Source organism: Dermacentor silvarum, chromosome 1 (genome assembly GCF_013339745.2).
Source record: "Dermacentor silvarum isolate Dsil-2018 chromosome 1, BIME_Dsil_1.4, whole genome shotgun sequence".
Classification (NCBI taxonomy): Eukaryota; Metazoa; Arthropoda; class Arachnida; order Ixodida; family Ixodidae; genus Dermacentor; species Dermacentor silvarum.
This window is the reverse complement of record NC_051154.1, coordinates 255,253,508-255,275,063: the sequence shown is the minus strand read 5'-3', so window position 1 is coordinate 255,275,063 and position 21,556 is coordinate 255,253,508. Positions and strand designations below refer to the sequence as shown.

Below are 21,556 nucleotides of genomic sequence, written 5' to 3'. Positions count from 1 at the left end.
AACATTCCTCACTTCAAGGTTTTATGGTAGGGCCGATAAACTGAAAGCGTTGGTGCATTCAAAATTTTGTTTGAAGCTCCAATAATTGTGGAAACTGTGAAGACGTCCATGGTGGTTGGGTGGACACTCTGCAACAAATGTATATTCAATAAGGCACCTATGTGATTGCATGGTCAAGAAAACGCTAGTCTAAATATGTCGATTTGCCCTTCGCCTAATATTTCGAACTACAGTGACCCCAATGGTGACCCCTTTAGTGGTAACTTTGTCTCGGTTGAGCTTAGGGGACAGTGTATGCGTTGAGCGCACGAAGTGTCACGTACCCAGCGTGGTGGCTTGGTAATTATGGTGTTGGGCTGCCAAGCACGAGGTCGCCCACTACGGCGTGCCTCATAATCAGATCGTGGTTTTGGCACGTAAAATCCCATAATTTTATTTTTATTTCCCGCTCGCTCTAGGAACATTTTCAAGCAATAACCTTAGGTCACAGTGTTTGATTACGGTATTTACCCGATTCCGATGCGCGAAAATTGCCTGCGCGTTCACTCGGACATCAAACCATAAGCTCTTTGCAACTTTGATATGCTTTGCCACATACCACGGATGTATTGCGGCGATGCTTTAGAAAACCGGCTGCCATTGTGCAATAACATTTCTATCTAAAAAATATGTTGCGCATTGGATTTGTGCTTTATTTAGGAGGTTTACTGTTATTTTCACGTTAGTTTACTACTTTGGACACATGGAAAGTGGGCGCGCGTTTGATTCGGGGGCGTGTTAGAATCGGATAATTACTGCCAAGTGAATTGGCGGTGTGTTCCGGTTTTTCTGCATCTTGTTTAATGCATAGTTGAATAACAAAAAAATCACTAATTGTGTTTTAACTAATAACCTTATGGCCTTAAGTGTGTCAAAGTGCTAGCTGCCTTGAGAGAAGAATGAAGGAAACTGGTGCATTCTCACTTTTATAATTTCTTTTTATGCGACATGATGCATGCTAAGGAGGGGGGTAAGGTTAGCAGTTATGCATGCATTCCATTTCTGAGTCAGTGGTGCAGGACTGGAATTGCATGCACATGCCTTGTTTTGTTTTTTAAACTGTTATACAAGTTGAAACACAGGCACATTGGCACAAAGAGGCATGCATACTGCAAAAGTGCATAGGCAGGAAACCGTAACCTGGGCAAGTTCATATATGCTTTTTGAAGATGACTGCATAGCCACCCTTGTGTGCAAGAACTGATTGTAAGCCAATCTTTGACATGTTTACATGACCACAGCACAGAACGTGCTGCTCTGTCATGGAAGGAGGGAGGCAAGTTCAGATGTCGGGGGCTGATAGCTGCAAAAGCTGTCATAAACTGCCCTCCCCCCCTCCCCTCCATTTCCATGAGGACGTGGATGGGCTGTTGCTGCGTGACAGTGAAGGTACTGCCATGTCTTGAACAAGATGAATAGTGCTCCTCTTTGTGAATTTTCAGCGGGCCTTCAGTACAAGACTCGCTTAGTGCTGCCCCTGGATCGTGCCCGCAACATGCTTGGAGTGGTTGACACTACAAGCAAGCTCCGGTATGGCGAGGTGAGTAAGAATGCTAGCCAGTGTCATATGAAAAGAGGCATTTTGGTTTCCTTGTCAAGCAGACAGTTGACAAAAAATGTCAGTTTTGTAAAGTATTAGCGATGATGATTCAAGGTCGTGTTACCCTCCTTAGTCAGATCTCAAGTAAATCCTGTCACCTTCTGAGCCATGTTTTCAAGCATCTTGGGCTCTGGGCCATGACCAGTATATGCACACTCGCATATACAGGGTGTACCAGCTATCGTGCAACCAACTGTATATTGTTCAGTCAAGTAGAGTAGCCGCGAGTAGTCTTGTTAATGCCGTTTAATTGAATAATTATAATTAAAACTAGCTATTGTTTAATTATACCCCTGAATGCTGTGCTGTTAATGAAGAATCTCTAGGAAATTGAAACTTAAGCTGGCATGTTTTTAGCTAGATACTCGTTGCCTGGTTATTTTTTACAGTTCATAAAGAAAGCCAGCGAAATATGAAGCATTTTGTGTAACTAACCACCCGCGCACATCAAAAAACGTAGTGCCCTCAAACATAGAGCAGTGTTGCCAGGTTTGGCTATATAAAGTCAAATTGGGCTACAGAAAAAAAATTTTGATGTCGACTTGGATGAGTTGGCTATGTGGCTATATTTGGGCTACTGAAAATGTGTGACTTGGCTTTGTTTGGGCTATAAGTGGCACCCTAATCGACGCTCCAGAGATGGCTGTGATCGGGTAGAAGCAAATCTCGAAGGCTATGTTTTAGCTGGTTGAGCCAGCCGTGTGGCTGTGCGTGTGTGCGTGCACGAAATGACCCCCCTCCTCTTTCCTTCCCATCCCTCTCTGCGCCATTGTCTGAGCCGGTGGCTTTGATCCTTGATGCACATAAACTTACACTGCGCTTGACCATTATGCACCCGATCGCAGGGCATCAGGATGAACCTGAGAGTAGTGGTTTTTTTTTCACAGTATACTGTACTAACATGGCTATGCTCAGGAAGGGAGAGCAGTAACATAGGCTCGGGGCCGTCGGGCGATTGTGGCGCTGACATGAAAGAAGGGAAGCACGGGTGGATGACACGCCGCAGTGTGTTCATGTCCGTCTTAAAAAATTCTGGGTGAAGTATTGCGCCGGGCACAGCTTTCGACCTACTCCACGTATCTCTCGCGAAGCTTTAGTGCCATTTCCTTCTCCTGCTAGATGATTTCTTGTGCGCGCTTACATTCGAGATTCATTTTGATAGGTTGGATGTAAGATCGGATCCTCCTCCGAGGGGAGAATACAAACATGGGGAAGTGGGCCAAGTATGCGAGAACGTATAAAAAAGAATGGGAGAAAGACCCCGAGCCAAATGTGGGTTCTGGTGCTTTTACTTCTATATGCATGGTTTGCCCGTAATGTCGCGGAGAAAGATGCCCATTCTGCTATTATCGAAACATGTTTGCCACGATGACATCAATGCACCATGTCACATGAACTTCACCTGCCGTGTTAGCTTAGCTTACCTTGTGAGTTGTTAAGCTGCTGGCTCGAGGACACAGGTTTGATTCCCAGCCATGGCCGGTGGCCACATTTCGATCAAGGTGAAATGCAGGAACACCTGTGTACTTAGATTTAGGTGTACGGTAAACAACCCGAGCTGGTCAAAATTAATCCCGAGTCCCCCCCTCCCCCACTGTGTCCTGCCTCCCAATCATATAGTGATTTTGGCACGTGAAACCCCAGCAATTCCTAGATTTAGAATAGGAGCCTCAAATGTTTTGGGGCCCCAAAGAAATAGCGTAGAAGCCACTGCGCATCCGCAAGACGCAGACTGTGTATGGGTTTTGCATCGGGCATGCTATTTTCCAAATTCAATTGTCAATTTCATGGCTCATAGGCCTAACACAAATTGACATGGCAGGGTGAAGGTACATAAAGTTGGTTACTCAAAACTAAGCACAACAAGTTGCTTGCTGCTAATAGAATACGTTCTAAATTGTAAATAAACACGAAAATCTAAATTACTCTTCTTATCATGAAATGGTGTATTTTGTTTTAATATTTATGCCCCAACGCTAACACCCTCAAAGCTCTTTGGGGCCCCATTCTAAAACTTTATTCACATTACCATGGTTCGCTTTTTGACAGTAACCGGTTTTTACAGAATAACCACTGTTGGTCAATTTGTTGTTTACCTTTGCTCTTTGTGCAGCGTCATGGCTCTTACCATTTCGAGCGAGTTACGTTTGGAATGTGCTCATCGCCGAAAGCGACTGCGCGCTTCTTACACTGGTGTGCCGTCTGTGTAGTAATCCTTTAAAGCTTCGCTTACACCGATTCAGACAGCGAGTGGCATCTGTTGTCTGACACATTATTTTAACGCATGTTCTTGCCGTGCTAGACCTTATAGAGCATGTACCAACTAACCCGGGCCAAGCTAATTGGACAAGAAAACCCGAGAAAACAAGATAAGATAAGACAAATAACACGAGATATCATAGCACGAAACACTTGGTTTAGCTCGTAAAAAAAGAAGCTGTGAGCAGGTCACAGATCGCTGGACAGCTATGTACCCGTAGGCAGATATGACGTGAGAGTTCGACGATGCTAAACATTATTTTGCCTTCACAGTTCGTAGTTAATATTACTGTAAATAACTAAAAATAATAACTTAGTACTATCTGTCGTAAAATAAAAGCACTGATCTCGCCCTCTGCAACGATTCGCTGGAACTTGGAGCTTCCGGGCCCAACCAAAAAGGGTTCTGTGCAAGCACAATGTCGCTGTTGTTGATGTCAAGGGCCAACCGTCACGGCGGCATGGCCATTTTGTTATGACGGGTTGTGCAAAAAAGGATTGCTGTAGTCGAATGTGAAAATGTATGCACAAATAAAACTACAAATAAAAAACTTGTCGTCGTTTCACCTGAAAGGCGAAGCATCAATTGCGATAGCAAATTTGCAGAGAGCTATACGGAATAATGATAGTAGATTTATCAGCTGTATAAACTTGGACATGCCGCAGCACCGGCCACAAGCAGAACTGTTGTCGACGCCGTCGGCGTTCTGCCCGCGTTCGCACAAAATGCGTGCGGCGTTGGTGACTCTTACCGGAGCCTCTGATATAAATAGGCACTTGGTGCCGCAGCTAAACACGCCTCCCTCCCCCCCCCACGGCCTTTCGCGCGTCGAAAGAAGGCGCGTTTGCTCTACATATATGGTGATTAAGGAGGAAAGAGACGCCTACTTCTGCAGCCCTTAAGGGAGCACGGCGCAGAACGCGCATTTGTTCTCAGACATGCGTTCACTCCCCTTGAAAGCACGCGTCCCTCGCGCCCTTTCACTCGCACATACAGCGTTCGGCGCGCGGCAACGATTTCATCTCCATTGACATCATACGGAACCTCATGGCGATGGCGACGCCGACGGCAGAAATCTGCTTTGGAGTGTCCATATAATTGCTATCGCAATAAAAGCGCTATATTTGGCTACGAAATATTTTGCACTTTTTTCGTGTTTGACTACATTTGGGCTACAACTTCTCTAGCTTTTGGCAACGCCGCTTCATCGGACCTGGAGACACTGCATAGGAGTTGGTGGAAGAGAGATGGCCCACTAACTCCTGTGGAGCGTGTTTTGAGGGCGCTGTTTTCCGATGGGGGCGGACGGTTAGTCGCATGATATTTTCATTTTTTACAAGCTTTTTTTGTCGGCATCAAAATACTGGTGGCTGCTCTATTCGACTGTGAACAATATGCACTTTTTAAAAATATGAAGCACGATAGCTAGGACACCCTGTATAGGTTCACCTCGTATGCTGTGCGCTCATGTGTGAAGCCTTGTTGTTCCCTAAAAGTCCTTAATGCTTGTTTTGGGTCTGCCAGTGCAACTCGCCTCACACTAGCCTGTTTTTGCAGGTGTTAGTCCAGTGCACACAGATACAAAGCCTTACTGTTCCTAAAGCTCCCTAATGCTTCTTTCCTGTTCCTTCAAGACTAAAGTCTGCCAGTGCAACTTGTCTCGGGCTATGTTGATTTTTAACGTGTTTGTGCAATGCAGTCGTCGCAAAGCTTTATTGTTCCCTTAATCTTGCTAATGCTTTTTTCCCTATTCCTTCAAGACTTCAGTCTGCTGGTGCCCTTCGCCAAAGGCTTATTGGATTGTGCAGGTGTTTGTACAGTTCACCGAGATACGCAGACCACGTGTGCAGTACCATGAACTACCTAAGCGGACTGTCATCACGGGCACTGTCCTTGTCACCAAGTGCCCCTGCCTGCACCCGGGTGACGTGCGAAAGTTCACCGCCATCGCTGTGCCAGAGCTGCACCACGTCATTGACTGCATCGTGTTTCCACACGGACCCAGGCCACACCCCGACGAAATGGCTGGTAAGCCTGCATTTTGTGGCTACTCGCAGTAATTTCCGTCTTACCTTTAGTACTTTAGTGCCTGAAGGTGTTGCAAAATTGGTAAATTTGGTTGCAGCAGACTAGAGGTTCTCACCGTTGTGTTCAGGAAGATGTCAATGCGCCAATGGATACGCACGAGTGTCTTTGGCACATTCATGCCATTTCTGAATACGAGGGTCAAAGTGGGTTACATAAAGCCTACTGGTTCCGCAAACAGCATTTCAGGGTTCTTCAAGCAGCTAAAAACAATCTAGCTCCATCCCACCTCCTCACTGGTTGATCCAGAGCCATGTGACAAGCTATAAACAAGTCGTGCAACTACTGCTAAGATATACTTTGTGAGCTGCTATCTAAATACTGTTGACCTCGATGTAACAAACTTCAAAATTCTCGCTATAGCAAAGCATTTTATAACTTGTCCTTAGAACAACATGTACAATGAACCTCAATATAAGTGTGTGGCAAATGAGCCCGTCTCCTCTTCTAGCCTGGCCATGGCATCTAGTGCATGGCTGTCAGTGCAGCTGAACGCATATGTGGCCTGTGCGCTTCAGCTTAGTTGTAATCTCCAGTGGGTGCCAAGGTTGGGCAAGTTCAGGTGGCCGTGGCTTCATATGCAATGCCTTCATCTACGTTTAAAGCTGGAGGTCGCGTAATCTCGGAGTTTCAGAGACTCGTTGAAGTGAGAAGCAGACTGAGAGTTAATTCCCCTGTGCCTGCAGTTTTCGTAATGGGGTCGTGTCATCCCAGTGCAGGTGACACTATCAGCCGCAGCAGTGGAGCGAATGCGCACTACATAAAGCCAATGTGAAGGTAACGTTTTGGTGAGTTGAAGAGAACGATGCCTCAGAGGACAGCTTGACTGGGGTATTTTCAATGTCCACTAATGTTCTGTATTCTGTATACCACCGAACACCGTCTTCGGTGGTATGTGCTAAAAACAGCCCTACTGAGGGAGAGGGCTCAGACTATGGTCTCCCTCATAAGCTGTGTGTTGATTTGGAATGTTGAACCCTGTAATTTTTTATTTAAATCTGAAGTCGCTCTGTTCGAAGTATCGGGGAGCTCTGTCCTTTGATAAGCATCGTCTCTTCTTTTTCGGGCATGCAGGCTCCGACTTGGACGGGGACGAGTATATCGTCATTTGGGAGAAGTGTCTGTTTTTCGTGGTACCAAAGAGACCTCCCATGAACTTTTCAGACAGGAACCCTGAGCCGGACAACAAAGAAATCGCGGCAAGTCTTGTTCACGAATGAATGAATTAAACCTTTATTTACGGAAGGGGGTGGTTTTATGGTCAGGATTAGGGGAAGTATGGAGGTTGGTGGGTGGGGTTAGGTAGGCATTTGTACTATAGGTGCCAACGGAATTCTTATTCGAATTCTTATTCAAGCCTTCATTTAGATTCAACAGGCCTTTTTTGTATTATCTTGGACTACAGTTGCTTTCATTATAAGCTTTTAGTTTGTTTCGATTCAGTTGTTATTTGGCACGTTAAGAACCATGGCACTGCACTTGCTTTTTTTCTTAGTGTTAAACTTTCACCTGATTATCCCTGTTATCACTTGGCGCAAGACATGCTTACAGTATCCGAAAATTCAGTGTAACTCCCCTATTATATAATAAGGGTAGTCTTATCAGTCTGTGCACATTGCATCTTCGATGAGACAATCTACGCTGAGACATCTATAGTGTTAGATACTAGAGAGCATTGCTCATCTATCTGGGCTCAAGTTTGGCTGATAAAAAGCTAGATTCTTAACTCACTTTTACAAGTGTTTTTGGTTCTTTACTCTCGCTACAAGAAATTATGTAGGCTGCCTTGCATTTTGTACTCGCCGTATCTTTAATTACCCAGAAGCCATCATTGAACACTGCAGTAGCCTCTAACAAATTTGGACATCTCTTCGGTCTTCATTGCAGACTGATGACATAATCGAGTTTTTCTGCAATTACATCAAGAACGACTCCATCGGGATCCTGTCGAACGCCCACCTGGCATGGGCTGACCAGGAGCCGGGGGGAATTCACTCGCCAAGGTGTCTTGCCATTGCAGAGAAGATCAGCATCTGCGTCGACTTTGCCAAGAATGGTCAGACAGCCTTCTTGCAGCGTGACAAACTCCCCCTGCTTTACCCAGACTTCATGGAGAAAGGCAGCCACAAAACTACATACCGGTCGGACTGGGCACTCAGGGTCCTGTACCGAACGTGCCGTTCCCTGGAAGCTTCCGTCGGCAGGCTCGGCCATCGGCATGTCGATTCAGGCCTGTGCCATGCACTCGCCGTGCCAGGGTGGGAGAACTACAGGGAATCGGCAATTCAAGCCCTCACAGATCACAATTCAAACATTCGCCAAATTCTGAGCCAGTATGGAATTGAGTCGGAAGGTGACGTGACGAAATTTTTAACTGAGACAACACGCAACATCTTCTATACTGATGTCCTAAAAGAAATGCATGACAACTGCATCAGCGATTCTAAAGAGCTGCGCAAACGGAAGCTTTGCAGAGCCTCTACCTGGTACACGGTGACGTACGAGCCCAATGTGGAGAACACATTCTTCAGTTTTCCTTGGTGCATTGCCGATGTCCTGGTAGAAATTTTGCGCAGCTCAGATGTGCAGGCCAGGGTGTGGTGCCCAAACATCCTGCACTGGAAAATTGACCAGCTCGTCACGAACAATAGTGACTTTACAGAAGATGACGATCTGGATGCAGGTTGCGATTCATTCAGGACTGCCTTCAGAATCGTTGAGAAGTGGCTTAAAGATGAAACACTTCTCGATCAGCATGAACCAGGCACTTCAACCAAGCCTGGGCTGTGTTCCAACCGCCTGCTGAACTTTTACACAGAGTTTCTGGGAAACAAAAATCTTTCACCAGTGGGCAGGATTGTAATGAGGAGGCGGCATGCAATGATGCTGTCGGTGGTAGGGGTACTGAACTTGACTGAATCGACGGCTCAAGAGGCAATGGAAGAAGAATGTGCGGATCGAGAGGAACCCACCGAAAAGGCTGTTTCTCAAGCCTGGCAAATAGTGGACAGTTTGTTGGAGCCTCTTTTGTTAGATGATTCTGAAGATGAGACAAATGAGCCCAGGACGTGCGTGGGACCTGCGTGCAAGTGACACAATCCTGCAACGCCCGCTGTTGAGTGGCTGTCGTTAATACGGTAGCCTACTCTAGAGTCGCTACAACCACGCAGATCGTTAGTCGTCGGACAGAAGCATTGGGACAAGCCTGCTCACGATGAAAGACAAATTAATCGTGCTGTATGATTTGGCAGCTTCCACCATAATCATTTGAATTTCGTTGTCCTGGTTATCCAGAGAATGTTTTCATGCAATTATGATATAGAAGAGAATTATGTGCAATAAAGAATATTAATATAGAGTTACTATATATATAGGGATACTATATATGAATGTTGAACCTGGGGCTGACATTTATTCACGTATTCATGCTAGGGCTGTTATTTTAGTAGGGATTTCTTTAAGGGCGATACCCTACTCGGAGGCATTGTCATGCAACGCTACTTTTGACAACGGCTATAAAATAATTTTACACTAAATCTCCAGAATTCGATCCTGGGTCCTCCCTACCAATAACGCTATGCCGTATTGTGATCGTAGTGAACTCGTTTTCTTTAACCCTATATTGCCCACGTTCTACATGAAAGATAACATAAAAAACTTGCTAACATTTATTTGTGGCTATAGAGGGGGCATTCCTGAATAAAACAATGAAATGTTACTTTAGGTAAAACTATTATGTTAATAATTAAATAATAATCCTTTTTGAACTTTTCACAACACAGAACTTGCTCCAGAGTATCAAAAACACAAGCTATGTGTTGCGTTTCCCGTACCTAAATCAACATTTTCAGGTATCCAGTTCTGCGTAGCATAAAATATACATTGAGCACTTAGACGGCTAAACATATGGGAATGAAGTGCTTCCAATACATTTAAGCAAACCTCTTATTTATCATCATTGCCGCCCTGCTGATGACACGGCTAGCTGAACGCTACCAAACTGCAGTTGTCCGCCCATGTTAGGGGCATTTCGATAGTATTTGCAGAACAGGAAAGTGTGTCCACCACGCTGTCTCCTCCAATGAACAGTGTCCCCTTTACGGAATTTGAGGACCGCAGTGAAAGAGGTGCATCGGGAAGCGAAACGTGCCGAAAAGCATAAAACATATCTGCTGCCACCACAGCAGTTCGCCGCCGTTGCCAGGCAAAGAGAGAGGAGAGTCCGCTTGATAACGAGGCCTGGCGATTCCGTCAAGAAAATTCCGAACAAGGGTTTTCTTCACAAACCTATATCTGTCACTGTGCACCCAGCAACACGCGCAATAATGAAGGTTAAAGCGAAGAGCTTTCTTTGGCTGCCCGGGCAGTTTTATTGATGGTCGTCGAGTATCTTGCCTGGCAAAGGAGTTTTAGCGTGTCCGGTATTCCGGCAAACGCAGGCAGACTGTGCGTTTTGCCGGATGAAAGGAGGCCTAAATGAGCGCGACCGCTGTGGTGCAGCCACTTGGTGGTGCAGAGCTGAATCAGGCAAACCCAAAGCTTATACTGTAGTAATCAGGTGCATTCTATTTAGCTACTGGTTTAAATTTCCGCAGCTGTGTAATCATGTCACACATATCCACTGCTGAGAATTTGGACCAGCGGAGAAGTAGAATAGTCGGTCATTGAAATATTGGCCCTGTTTAACTAGGCTTGCTGCTGAGTTGGTTCATCGGATATCATAAAATTAAAAGGAGCACGAAAACCAACACGGACAAGACTGAACAACACAAGCGCTCACTAAACTCTCGCACCTCTCGGGAAAATATGAAGTGATGAAATGAGAATCCCGGATCTGCACATGCTCGACACAAACGTCACACTTGTTTAAAACGAAAAATTTCCGGCAGTATTTTATCAAACTTGAGGACCTTGTCAACTCAATTTTTCAAGCAACCGCGTTTCTTCCTCAAGTTAACAGACGTGTCGCTACCCGAATAGTCACCCCTCCACTTGATAAAGAAAGCCTCCAACCTTGACTTCTAGGCTTCTGAACAGCCTTGTTAAATAATTTGTCAGAATAAATTTGCCTTGTGGCAATCTTTTAAGTCCTTATTTGGCCCCTAATTTTTACCATGAGCCTGTATTTATGATAATAGTAGCAAAATGTCAACAATAATTACCCATTACTGCTGAGATATCTAGACACAGTGACAATCAATGAAACAAATAATTTGGCATTCGTCACAGCATCTACACGTAACGAATGGGAGGACAAGAGCAAAAAGCTGCTAAGTAGCAGTTTGACATGCTTCTTGCCCCTATCCTTGGCAACCAAAAACAGAAACACATATAAATACATTGGATAAGTGGACAAGTTTTCGTTCGCATGTATACCAATTTGGCATAATTAGAGTAAATAGTAGGACGTTCTGGCGGGCTAGTTGGTGCATAGCTTTTGGACATTAATTGCGTGAAAAAATGACGACACATGAAAGAAACACCACGAGCGCAGTGGTGTCGTGTGTGTTCTCGTGGTGTTTCTTTCACGTGTCCTCGTTTTTTCGCGCAGTTATAGAAACGTCTAAAGTAAATACAAAACAAGAAATATTAGAGTGCAAAGAAAAAATACACATAAATGTCATTGACAAAATACGTACATTGTGTTAACAAAAGGCATTGCCTTGCAACAAAATAGAAACAATGTGATAATTTTGAACAAAGAAAGCAGGAAAAATAAAAAAAAATAGAATAATAAAGAATACATCAACTCTTTCTATAATTAAGTGCAGGTTTGAGATACATTACAAGGATGACTTCTTTGTGAATGTTACACACCTGACAGCTCAAAAGAAATTTTGCAAGGCCAGGGCACGATGTAGTTATGCCACACAGAACATTAACAGAAGATGCAATGTGGTTTCCCAACAAATCCATGCCTAATCATAGAAAAGCCGGTGTGCTACTCACGATTCCCATGGTAGTTGAATTAAAGATTTTGCTTTACACATACCTGGCAAGTCTCCCAAAAATTGCATAAATTGAACCAATTTGGGCTCATCTACGATTTTACAAATGTTGAAATAGGCTTTGAAAAATAAATTCTGTTTGCGAAATAGTTTTGCTCATTGACTTCCAACCATTCCGTTGGAAGTCTGGTGATGGTGAAAGCACGCAACAGGGGTGCCTTCTTCGAGTTTATGCAGACATGCTCCTTAATCAGGCGAAAACGGCTACAGCAACGTTGATTAAAAGTCGGTTATTTAAAAGCTGAGTGTAGATTCTTAGTCCCTGTTGTTCCAAATTTTTGCTGCTTGTGTGCTGCCTCTAAAGGTAAATTATCGTTAAGTGCGTATGTATCCCACAAAAGGCATGTGCACAGGGCAATTAAGCTTCTAAAAAAAAGGAGTGCTATCTCCCACCCTCCCTCTCTCCTCTTTGGCCGTGTCCGAGGGATTTTATGAACTGTGGAGTTCTCAGTTTTGCAGGTATGCTTTAGCAATTTTAGAAGGAAACTTTGCTACCACAGAATGACAAGAAGAGCTTTTGTCAAGCAAGTATATATACACATGTAGATATGTGAATTAGGTAGGAATCTTCTACATCCTATATAGTGTATTTCTGCGGTGGCTGTCTCATATATATCTATATATATATATACATATATAAAAAAATTTGGAGATTCAACGAAAGACTTCTTACTGTTCAAGTTTCACAACAGGAGTGGACACAACAATTTGCGTGTTAATGTCAGTATATTAGGTATTAAGTTTCACTCTAATTAGCATTTTAATAATGACTTTAGGGGGCATGCTGTAATTGCAAGATGGAAGCTAGCCAATACTCGAAGCATACTCTGCTAGGAACTGAGCATGGGACCAGTTTGAAGGAATAAACGCACAAGATCTGGTGTGTCACTGCTGTGCTAGGTAATGTTTCCACACCGGAGAAAACTTCAGTACAGAAAAAATTGGAATGTCGCTGTATTTAACGGCTGATTACGAGTTCATATTTCTCGAAACTGGTGATTTATAATGTTAAGCTTAATTAGCCAGTTCTCAGTAAACAGTTGTACTGGCAATGGTGCATATTTTTATTTTCACTACTTCTGTGAAGCTTGGTCGGCAAAAATTACCCTTTTATGCTGAATCTCCCATTTTTATTATTCTGAGACAGTCATTGCAGGAACACACTGTGCAATAATCCTTCGATCATTTGATGTAACACTCTGCATATCCGAAATATGTTTCCTTTTGTGTGTGGTAAAGGTGTTTAGTAACATCTAACGTGAACCTTGGATTTGCAGGTCGCAATACAGTGCGATGCAATGATGTTTACGGCCCACTTGTCAAGGATGGCTATGGCTGCTGTTATAACCCACAAGCACACACCATCACATTTTGCCTCGCATCCTTCAATAGCTGTGCCACCACATCCACTGCAAAGTTCAGGGATGCCCTTGAGCAGAGCTCTACTCATATGCATGATTGCCTCCGGCTTGCACAGCCATCAAAGTTATAGGAAAGATAGTTATGCATCAGTGGGCTATTGTGCAGCTCTGAAGAAATTTTTAGTGCTTTCTCGGGGGTTAATTCTGTGAACAAGTGCATTCTAAAGAAGTATTGATGCAGTACATGTTTTTTTTTTTCATTGCTTTAATCAAATTGTGAAAAGAGATGTTGCTAGTTCATGCGTGTCTGAAGAGACATTAAGGAAATTTTTCACCATTACGTTGATCTGAAAATTCTATAATGTCGTGTACCTGGGTTCTACTTAACAGTGGCCAGAGAAGGTTTGGGTGGTATATGCCATGAAGTCAGCGCCTTGGAAAAAAAAATAGTGCTTTACATTGCAGTTACAGTTCGAAAAATGGGTAGACTATTTTTTACCGATGCTCTTCACTATTTCATGAATAAAAGCTGAAATAACATTATCCATTGTGCAGCCTATTTGGTGTCATATCTATATTCCCACTTCTGCAGAGGATGCAAAGTGGGTGACATTACTATACTTGTGTTAAGCATTAATACGTACCTCAAAACTAGAACAGTAGGGATGAACACTGTAGATTAAAGGTGCGAGTATTCTACAATGGAGAATGACAATTAAAATGCAATCTTTTCATTATTCTGGTATTGAGGCGAACTTTGTAACCATTCATTTCATGTTTTATTATCTTAGATCCTGAGCGGCCAATTGCAGATGACAGTGGAGCTTCCTAAGAACTAATTGCAAAGGTAAAAAAAGAATAGCACATACAATGCATTGTTACAAAATCTGGCCTCAGGTCACCTTATCACTGCGTGTATTGGACACTTATCAATGCAACTCAATTTGTTGTAGCGAACGAACCTCAAGTGCCTCCACCGCAAAATTTGTGGCAAGGCCCTCCATCGCAAATTGTTTCACGGCCCTTCCATGTCACGAGTATTGTTGAAGGTGAAAGAGGAACTTGTTTAGCAGAATTATGTGCATGGCATGCGCAATAATGGGCTTTCTTTTTGCTGGGGTGATGTATATTCCTCTCAAGGGCCATTGAATGGACATAAACGGGAAGCCACGGTTTTGCGAGCCAAAAAAGTCTGCTCGATTCGCTCAAATCATTTGGAGATCGTGAAAGAAAGACTGCCAGTCACACGTTCTCAAAATGAGGCGGATCCAGATCTTCCTCGAGCACGTTTAGAAAAACACACCCACAAGCCTGCCGCTGCAGACACCCCGCAGTGTACACCGTGCTTCCTGGAGACTGTTGTAGCTCGACTCATTACGCCAAGGAGCTTACACGAAGTAGGAGGACCTAGAAATTCACAGACGATTACGATACTCCCTAATGCGAAATTTGAGCGTAGGTCTATACGTGTTTTCATTTCGCGATGTATTGGCTGGCGCGGTCAATGTGTCTCGGGCGGCACGTTGCACATGGAGCGAAGCGTCGCCGACAAGTAACACAGAAGCACAACGATCGCGGCGAGCAGAGTCGGCGATCGTCAAAAATCTGATCTGCGGGTCAAGCACTTGGGCTCGTATACATGAATAGTCAAAGGTTGCAAAGTAATCGCTGGTGCCCGCGTGGCTTCCAGAAAGCACTACCCAATTCGCGTCGTGCATACAATCAGATTATAAAAAGATTCTGTGATAACAGCCTAGGAATGGTCGATAATTTTTTCATTCGATTAACGTTTAATCATTCATAATCTTATGCTTTAATTGATTAATCGAAATTTTTGGCGAATACTTGTAAAAAAGGTTGAAACACAGATGTACTTTTGGAGTGCCTTATTTTAAAGTTTAACAGGTGGAACCATGTTTGAAACAAGTGTATAAACATTTGATAACGTTTACAGTTTAACTTGTCAAAGACTAAATACAGTTGACACTAGTGGCTTTTGAAAAGGTAAACAATATATGAAAATGGTACTTAGTGCCGAATTAACAAAAATGGCAATAGTTAAAGGTGAATCCAACTGAAATAGGTAAGGAAATTGCAATATACACTGGAGAAAAGAAAGTTACAGGTTTAGAATTTTAAACCACATGCTATTTTCGACAGAGTGAAGGGTGACAAATGGCTGGGTTGTTTGGTTGAAACAGACACCTTGCTTGAATCGCCACACAACCAACATGCAAGGATAGATGCTCGGACGCTATAGATTTGCTGGAATCCATATGAACTTCAACGCTATGTGTTATAAATGCTCCGCTAGGCTCAGCATCACTCGCGACTTGGAAAAACAGTCGACAGTCACTCAACCACAGCCGCCCAGTAATTGCTCGTGCACCCGCATTTCACTAGGATTTTCAAAATTTTAGCGCCACGCTAGTAAAACTCTCGAAAACGATTAATCGAATAGGTGTAATCGATTAAGTAGAATAAATGAAAGGTGGATGTCGATCGAGGTTAATCGTTTTGCTGGATGCACGTAATAAATTAATTGATTAATCATGCATCGATATTACCAACCCTAGAAGAGCCAACGGATAGAACTTTTGATAGCATTCGAAAAACTTCTGAAACATGCTGGCGCATCGTGCGTCGAGTGATAACGTTTAACATTTGTTAGCCGATGCAACGCGGTGACTGAAGAAAGATAAAGTGAACAGACAACGCGTGATGCACTCGTGCCATCTCGTAACGATCGTCGGCACTACGCTTTTCTGTTTCATCTTTCGCTGTTGTGCTCATTCGCTCGGTTACGCTGCTGATGCTCGCCGTAGGAACGGGCCATGAAAAGCTGCGCTCAAAGAGCGGATATGGTTTGACGTGTGCGGACATCTCTTGGCATGCACGGAGCTGAAAAAAGAAATGATGGAGACACCTACAATGACGACTAACAAACCCAGCAGCTCAATCAATGAGCCAGTTGTAGAGTGAAGATCGCCACATTTCCTTGTATTCTGGGCCCAAGGCAGCTCTTGCCCGCTGCTTTTCTACAGATGCTGCAGCTGCCGCTCCTGGGACAGATGCTGTCACTGCCTGCAGTACAGCTGACTGATACCCATGATGATGAACAGTGCATGAGTACTGTACCTTGCATGGACAGCCTGCCAATCTGTCGCGACTTATCGAGTCTGCAGCATCACCCACCGCCGTTTCTGGACAACTTCATGCTGCTCGTCGGACAACATGGGACGACAATATCTGCACCGTCTTCTCAAAAGCGCGCGCATTGAGACGAAGCTTCGGGCCACGACTTTGCCACAATTGTTCGGCGACCACCAACTGCTTTTCTACGGGTCAGTTACTATCAAACTTGCTGTTACTGTAACACTAATGTTTGCTTTCTGGCGGTGTCGTGGTCACCCAACCATTTCTGCACTGCTCTTGTTTATGTTTTGCGATTGTTGTTTTGGAGTGGGGATGTTGAGGAAAACCCCGGACCCATATAGGCTTCATTTCTCCGGGGGGGGGGGGAGGGGCTGGTGCCCGACCAGCTTTCGGAAACCTACCCCCCCCCCCCCCCCCCGAAACGGAGAATACTGTACCCGGGACTGAGGTGAGAGAGCTCAAGGATGGTGTGGCATTGATGACAGTCAGCCGAAATGCCTTGCTGCCAGCTCAGGAGACCTGCGGTGGCGAAAGTGGTCAAGCCAGATGCAACAACACCCTGTCCACAACTCCTGTCCTATCGCCCAGAGCCGAGATGTGGCCAACCAAAAACGACGGCAGGACGATGTACTACGTCGACGCAGCAAAAAAGATATTGTGGGCATTTATTGTGCACTTCTTCATCATCTGTACATTATCATCATCATGCGTGTGCCCCTCATCTTCATCGCGCGTGCGGGCGCATCATCATCAGTGTGGACTGTCGAAGGCTGTTCAGGCTGGTTGTGGACGCCGCCCTTCTTCGCCGTGTCGTCTCTCGGGCTCAATAAAGGTCCGATCTTACTGTGACGTCACAAGTGGTGGAGGTGCTTCTTGGTTCCCCGTCCTCTACGCCCCTGGCCTACCCCAGGTGAAAATTTCCAACTGGGATCCAACTGGGATCAGCTGGGATGAACTGGTTCCAGCTGGGATGAACTGGTCCCAGTTACACACCAATTGGTCCCAGTTGGAAAGCAACTGGGTAGCAACTGGTTCCAGCTGGGATACAACTGGAACAATTTCCAGTTATACTGGGAGTGACTGGACCCAGTTGGGATCCAACTGGAACTTTGACCAGTTGTACTGGAATCAACTGGTTCCAGTTGGATGGAACATTGACCAGTTGTACTGGTAGCAACTGGTTCCAGTTTGGATCCTAATGAAATGGTGACAGAAGTTTAACTGAAAGCAAGTAACATGCAGTGCTTGCTAAGACAGCAGCAGCTAGTCTATATACTTATACTGAGTAATTATGTTTGGCAGTTTGAGCAACCCTAGCAAAAATTCTAATAGAAGTTTGTAATAATTAGTCTAATACAGTTTTGTATTAGGACGTGTATAAGTTTTGTATTAGACCAATTGACAGAAATGTCTATTAGTCGTACTGATTTACCTGTAAGAACAATGGCCCTGTGTATTGTACTTATGTCTTACACAATCAGTGTTGCATGTCTACTAGTTTCTTCATTAGACTAATGGTTCTATTGGCCTTATGCTGATTGTTGCTGGTTTGATACAACATGTATTGCTGGATTCCGCAGCTCTTGTTTGCTGGTGAAAGTTAATTGATAAAAAATTAGACTAGCGGACCGCTTGCTTGCATGGAAGGCACGTGTTTCTAATTAATCACTGAATTAAAAATTCTGCTGTACAATTGTGCAGCAGATTGCGTTCGTACGTTTGCATTAGTTTCAGCGCACTAAGCTAGAAATGGCCATCTCCGCGACATACACAAAAGCGACGTGCGCCTACATGGTCTTGCCAATTTCGCTTCACTGAACCTCGTCGCGATGAGCCGTTGAGTTGGGTCGCTAATGTTTACAGACGTACAGCGAATACCTCCCCCCCCCCCCCCAAAAAAAAGGGGGGAAAACCGAACAACCAGTCGTAATCTGCAAGGCAGATCGCGGTGCCCGGTCAGCTTACGAACGACGGTGCAATAGCAGCAACCATATTTGTTTGCGGCTGAAGTTTCATCAGTGTCGTATTTTCTGTTGAAGCGCGCATAAAGTAAATGTTAAACTTTTAATCTAAATTGCTAACTTGATACCGCATATAAAAGGCCGTAATATTTATTAACATCAAAGAGCAGTAGCGCAGAGAAGGGAACACGGCTGGCAGGAAAGACATAAAACTGCGACCGTAGTCAGCCGTAGTTGCGCACAGCACGTGTGCAATGGCGGCTGCCATGTCAAGGCGAGGCTAGCCACCGTAGCGAGGCGTCACGCGAGGCGTGCGTGCGTGTTTGTGACTGAACGATCTGTTTTTAAGGAACGCGTGGTGTTAGCGCCTGCGCAATCTCATTCGTGCGGTAGTACATTTGGATAGTTTTTATCTGTGGCTGCTGTTGTAACTTCAAAACAACGCAAGGCAACTCTTTTACCCCTGTTCCTCGCGGCTTTGTGGATCTATCAGCAGGCATCGATGTGCAGCGTTTTCCCCGGCGCCGATTTACCATTTCCAGGTAATTATACTTCTTATTTATGATTCTATAGTAGAGTATGAAGTGTTTTCTTCTTTTTTTTTATCCTGATGGTGGACGTAAGTACTTCTGTACAGTGGCGTCGGGCCGATTGCTGTGTGCGTCGCAGCAATGACATGCCTGTTTCCGACAACGCTGTGCAAGATTTCTGTCTAGAGTTCCTTATATCTGCCTACTGTTTCGATGGAACACACATATCATGTTGATTTTGTGTGCTTTATAATCGTCCTGTCGTGTCATGTGGCGTAATTTTTTATTATGATAGACATTTTGAGCTAGCATATATCACACTGTCCTAAAATTAGTTTGGTAATTGCGGAGCCACATTATTCTAATGTGGAAGCAAATATTGCCAGGTTAAACGTTTAGTGGTTGAACTAGCACCCCTGTTTTTAACTGCTTCTATATGTGTATTTTTGTGCCCAGGTTTTTTTAACCACTTCCTCAAAAGGACGTCCTTTGGTTAAAGTCAACGAAAAGCTCTCAATCAAGATTGCAGGTGGCTACATCGAATGACACTTTGTATACTGCATCAAATAAACATTTGATGATGATCCAAGCTTGTCTTTCTTGCACTGGAGCCAAAAAAAATGGCCCCATTGGGTCACATTTTTACTGAACCCAGCTGCAGACCACTAGCAGACCGACCAGTCCCTACTGGGGCCAACAGGCAACTGGTCCCTACTGGGGCCAACAGGCAACTGGTCCCTACTGGGGCCAACAGGCAACTGGTCCCAACTGGGGGCCAACAGGCAACTGGTCCCAACTGGGACCCACTGGCAACTGGTCCCAACTGGGACCCACTGGCAACTGGTCCCAACTGGCAACTGGTCCCCACTGGGAATTCTGCCATAAGCCACTTTAACTGGTCCCAGTTGTCACCAGTTGCAATATTTTCACCTGGGACTCCCTGGAGCTTCGTTCGGGTCGCCGCTTGTGCCCACTGTCCGTCAGCATGTCGCAGGACGAGCAGCCTGGCGCTTCTACCCTAACCATCCCGCCTCCACAAGCCGCACCTTCTGTGATCATCAGCGGCCACCAGCGCTATCCCCATCTGTTCGCTGGTCTTCGTGGTGAAGATGCTGAGGACTGGCTGGATGATTACGAGCGCGTAAGCTCTGCTAATCGGTGGGATGATCCCCACAAGCTCCGCCATGTCTCGTTCTACCTGACCGGTGTGGCGAAGACCTGGTTTTTCAACCATGAGGTTGATTTCACCGATTGGACGAACTTCAAGCAGCAACTACGGCAAGTTTTCGGCACGCCGGCGGTTCGCTCCGCCCTTGCGAAGAAAACTCTGGATGCTCGCAAACAACACTCCGGCGAGTCCTACACATCGTACATCGAGGATGTGCTTGCACTCTGTCGCCGTGTCAATGTTGCCATGGCTGAGTCAGACCGGATACGCCACGTTCTTAAAGGTATTGGGACTGTGGCCTTCAACGCACTCGCAGTCAAGAACCCGGCTACCGTCGCTGACATCGTCTTGACGTGCCAGCGCCTCGACGAGCTCGAGTCCGTACGCTTGCAGCCGGACTTCAGCGAACACCGTTCTGCGGCAGACCCCGACTTGCGCTTGATGATCCGGGCGATCATACGCGAAGAACTTCAATCTCTTGGCTTGTCATCTTCGTTGATGATTCCTGCTCAGCCTTCTGGTGCACCATTGAGCGACGTCATCAGAGAGGAACTTGCGTCAATGACCTGCGCTGCGAATGTGGACCCTCCGGCCCCTCGCACTGTACCAACATACGCGCAGGTTGCTGCCGCGCCTCCGACTAGTGTACGTCCAACGTTGCCTCTACCCACATACACGCAGGTTGGTGTCGCTCCTCCGGCCAATGTACCCTCAATACCAATTGAGCCGTCATCGCCCCATCTGACCGCACTATCTCACAGCACACCGAGTGCCCCTTACTACCCGCCTTGGCGACCGTCTCGTCCTACCTGCTATTACTGTGGTTATCGCGGCCATATCTCACGTTTTTGCCGCAAGCGCCAACAAGATGAGCGTCGCGGGTACGACATGTGTGAACGCGATGCGTATTCTGGTGGGGCCTATTACCAAAGCCGTCGTTACGCTTCCCCTCCGCGCCGTTCCCCATCTCCGCCCGCAACGACCGAGACGCCGAATGGTTACCGTACCACCAGACGCCGATCACCATCGCCCTTCCGCCGCTCCTCGTCACCGCTTCGGCCTGCCTCTTTCACCTCTGACCGCCGCCCGGAAAACTAAGTAATGCAGTTTTCGGAGGAAAAACTGCATTCACCGACAGGACTACAATTCCTCCAGCGCGCCCTTGTAATATGATGTCCGTGTTTGTTGAAGGTGTGCACGTTGAAGCTTTGGTGGACACCGGTGCGACTTTATCTGTTATGCATTCCGATTTGTGTAGGCGTCTCAGGAAAGTTACGACGCCTTATGATGGAACCGCGCTTGTTGCAGCTCAAGGGAAAGCAATCCGCCCTTCCGCGTTTTGTACAGTGCGTGTATCCATCGATGGCATCGTCCACTACATACAATTT

The 21,556-nt window shown here is 45.4% G+C and overlaps 1 protein-coding gene across 1 annotated transcript in view; it reads left to right on the top strand.

Annotated features, from left to right (window-relative positions):
* Positions 1–21,556, top strand: part of LOC119439416 (uncharacterized) — a 593,935-nt gene that overhangs the window by 372,872 nt on the left and 199,507 nt on the right. The window contains exons 12-15 of the mRNA XM_049660818.1: positions 1,482–1,579; positions 5,708–5,927; positions 7,059–7,183; positions 7,872–8,885. Coding sequence (XP_049516775.1) covers positions 1,482–1,579; positions 5,708–5,927; positions 7,059–7,183; positions 7,872–8,885 — 1,457 coding nt within the window. The remainder of the gene's footprint in view (positions 1–1,481; positions 1,580–5,707; positions 5,928–7,058; positions 7,184–7,871; positions 8,886–21,556) is intronic.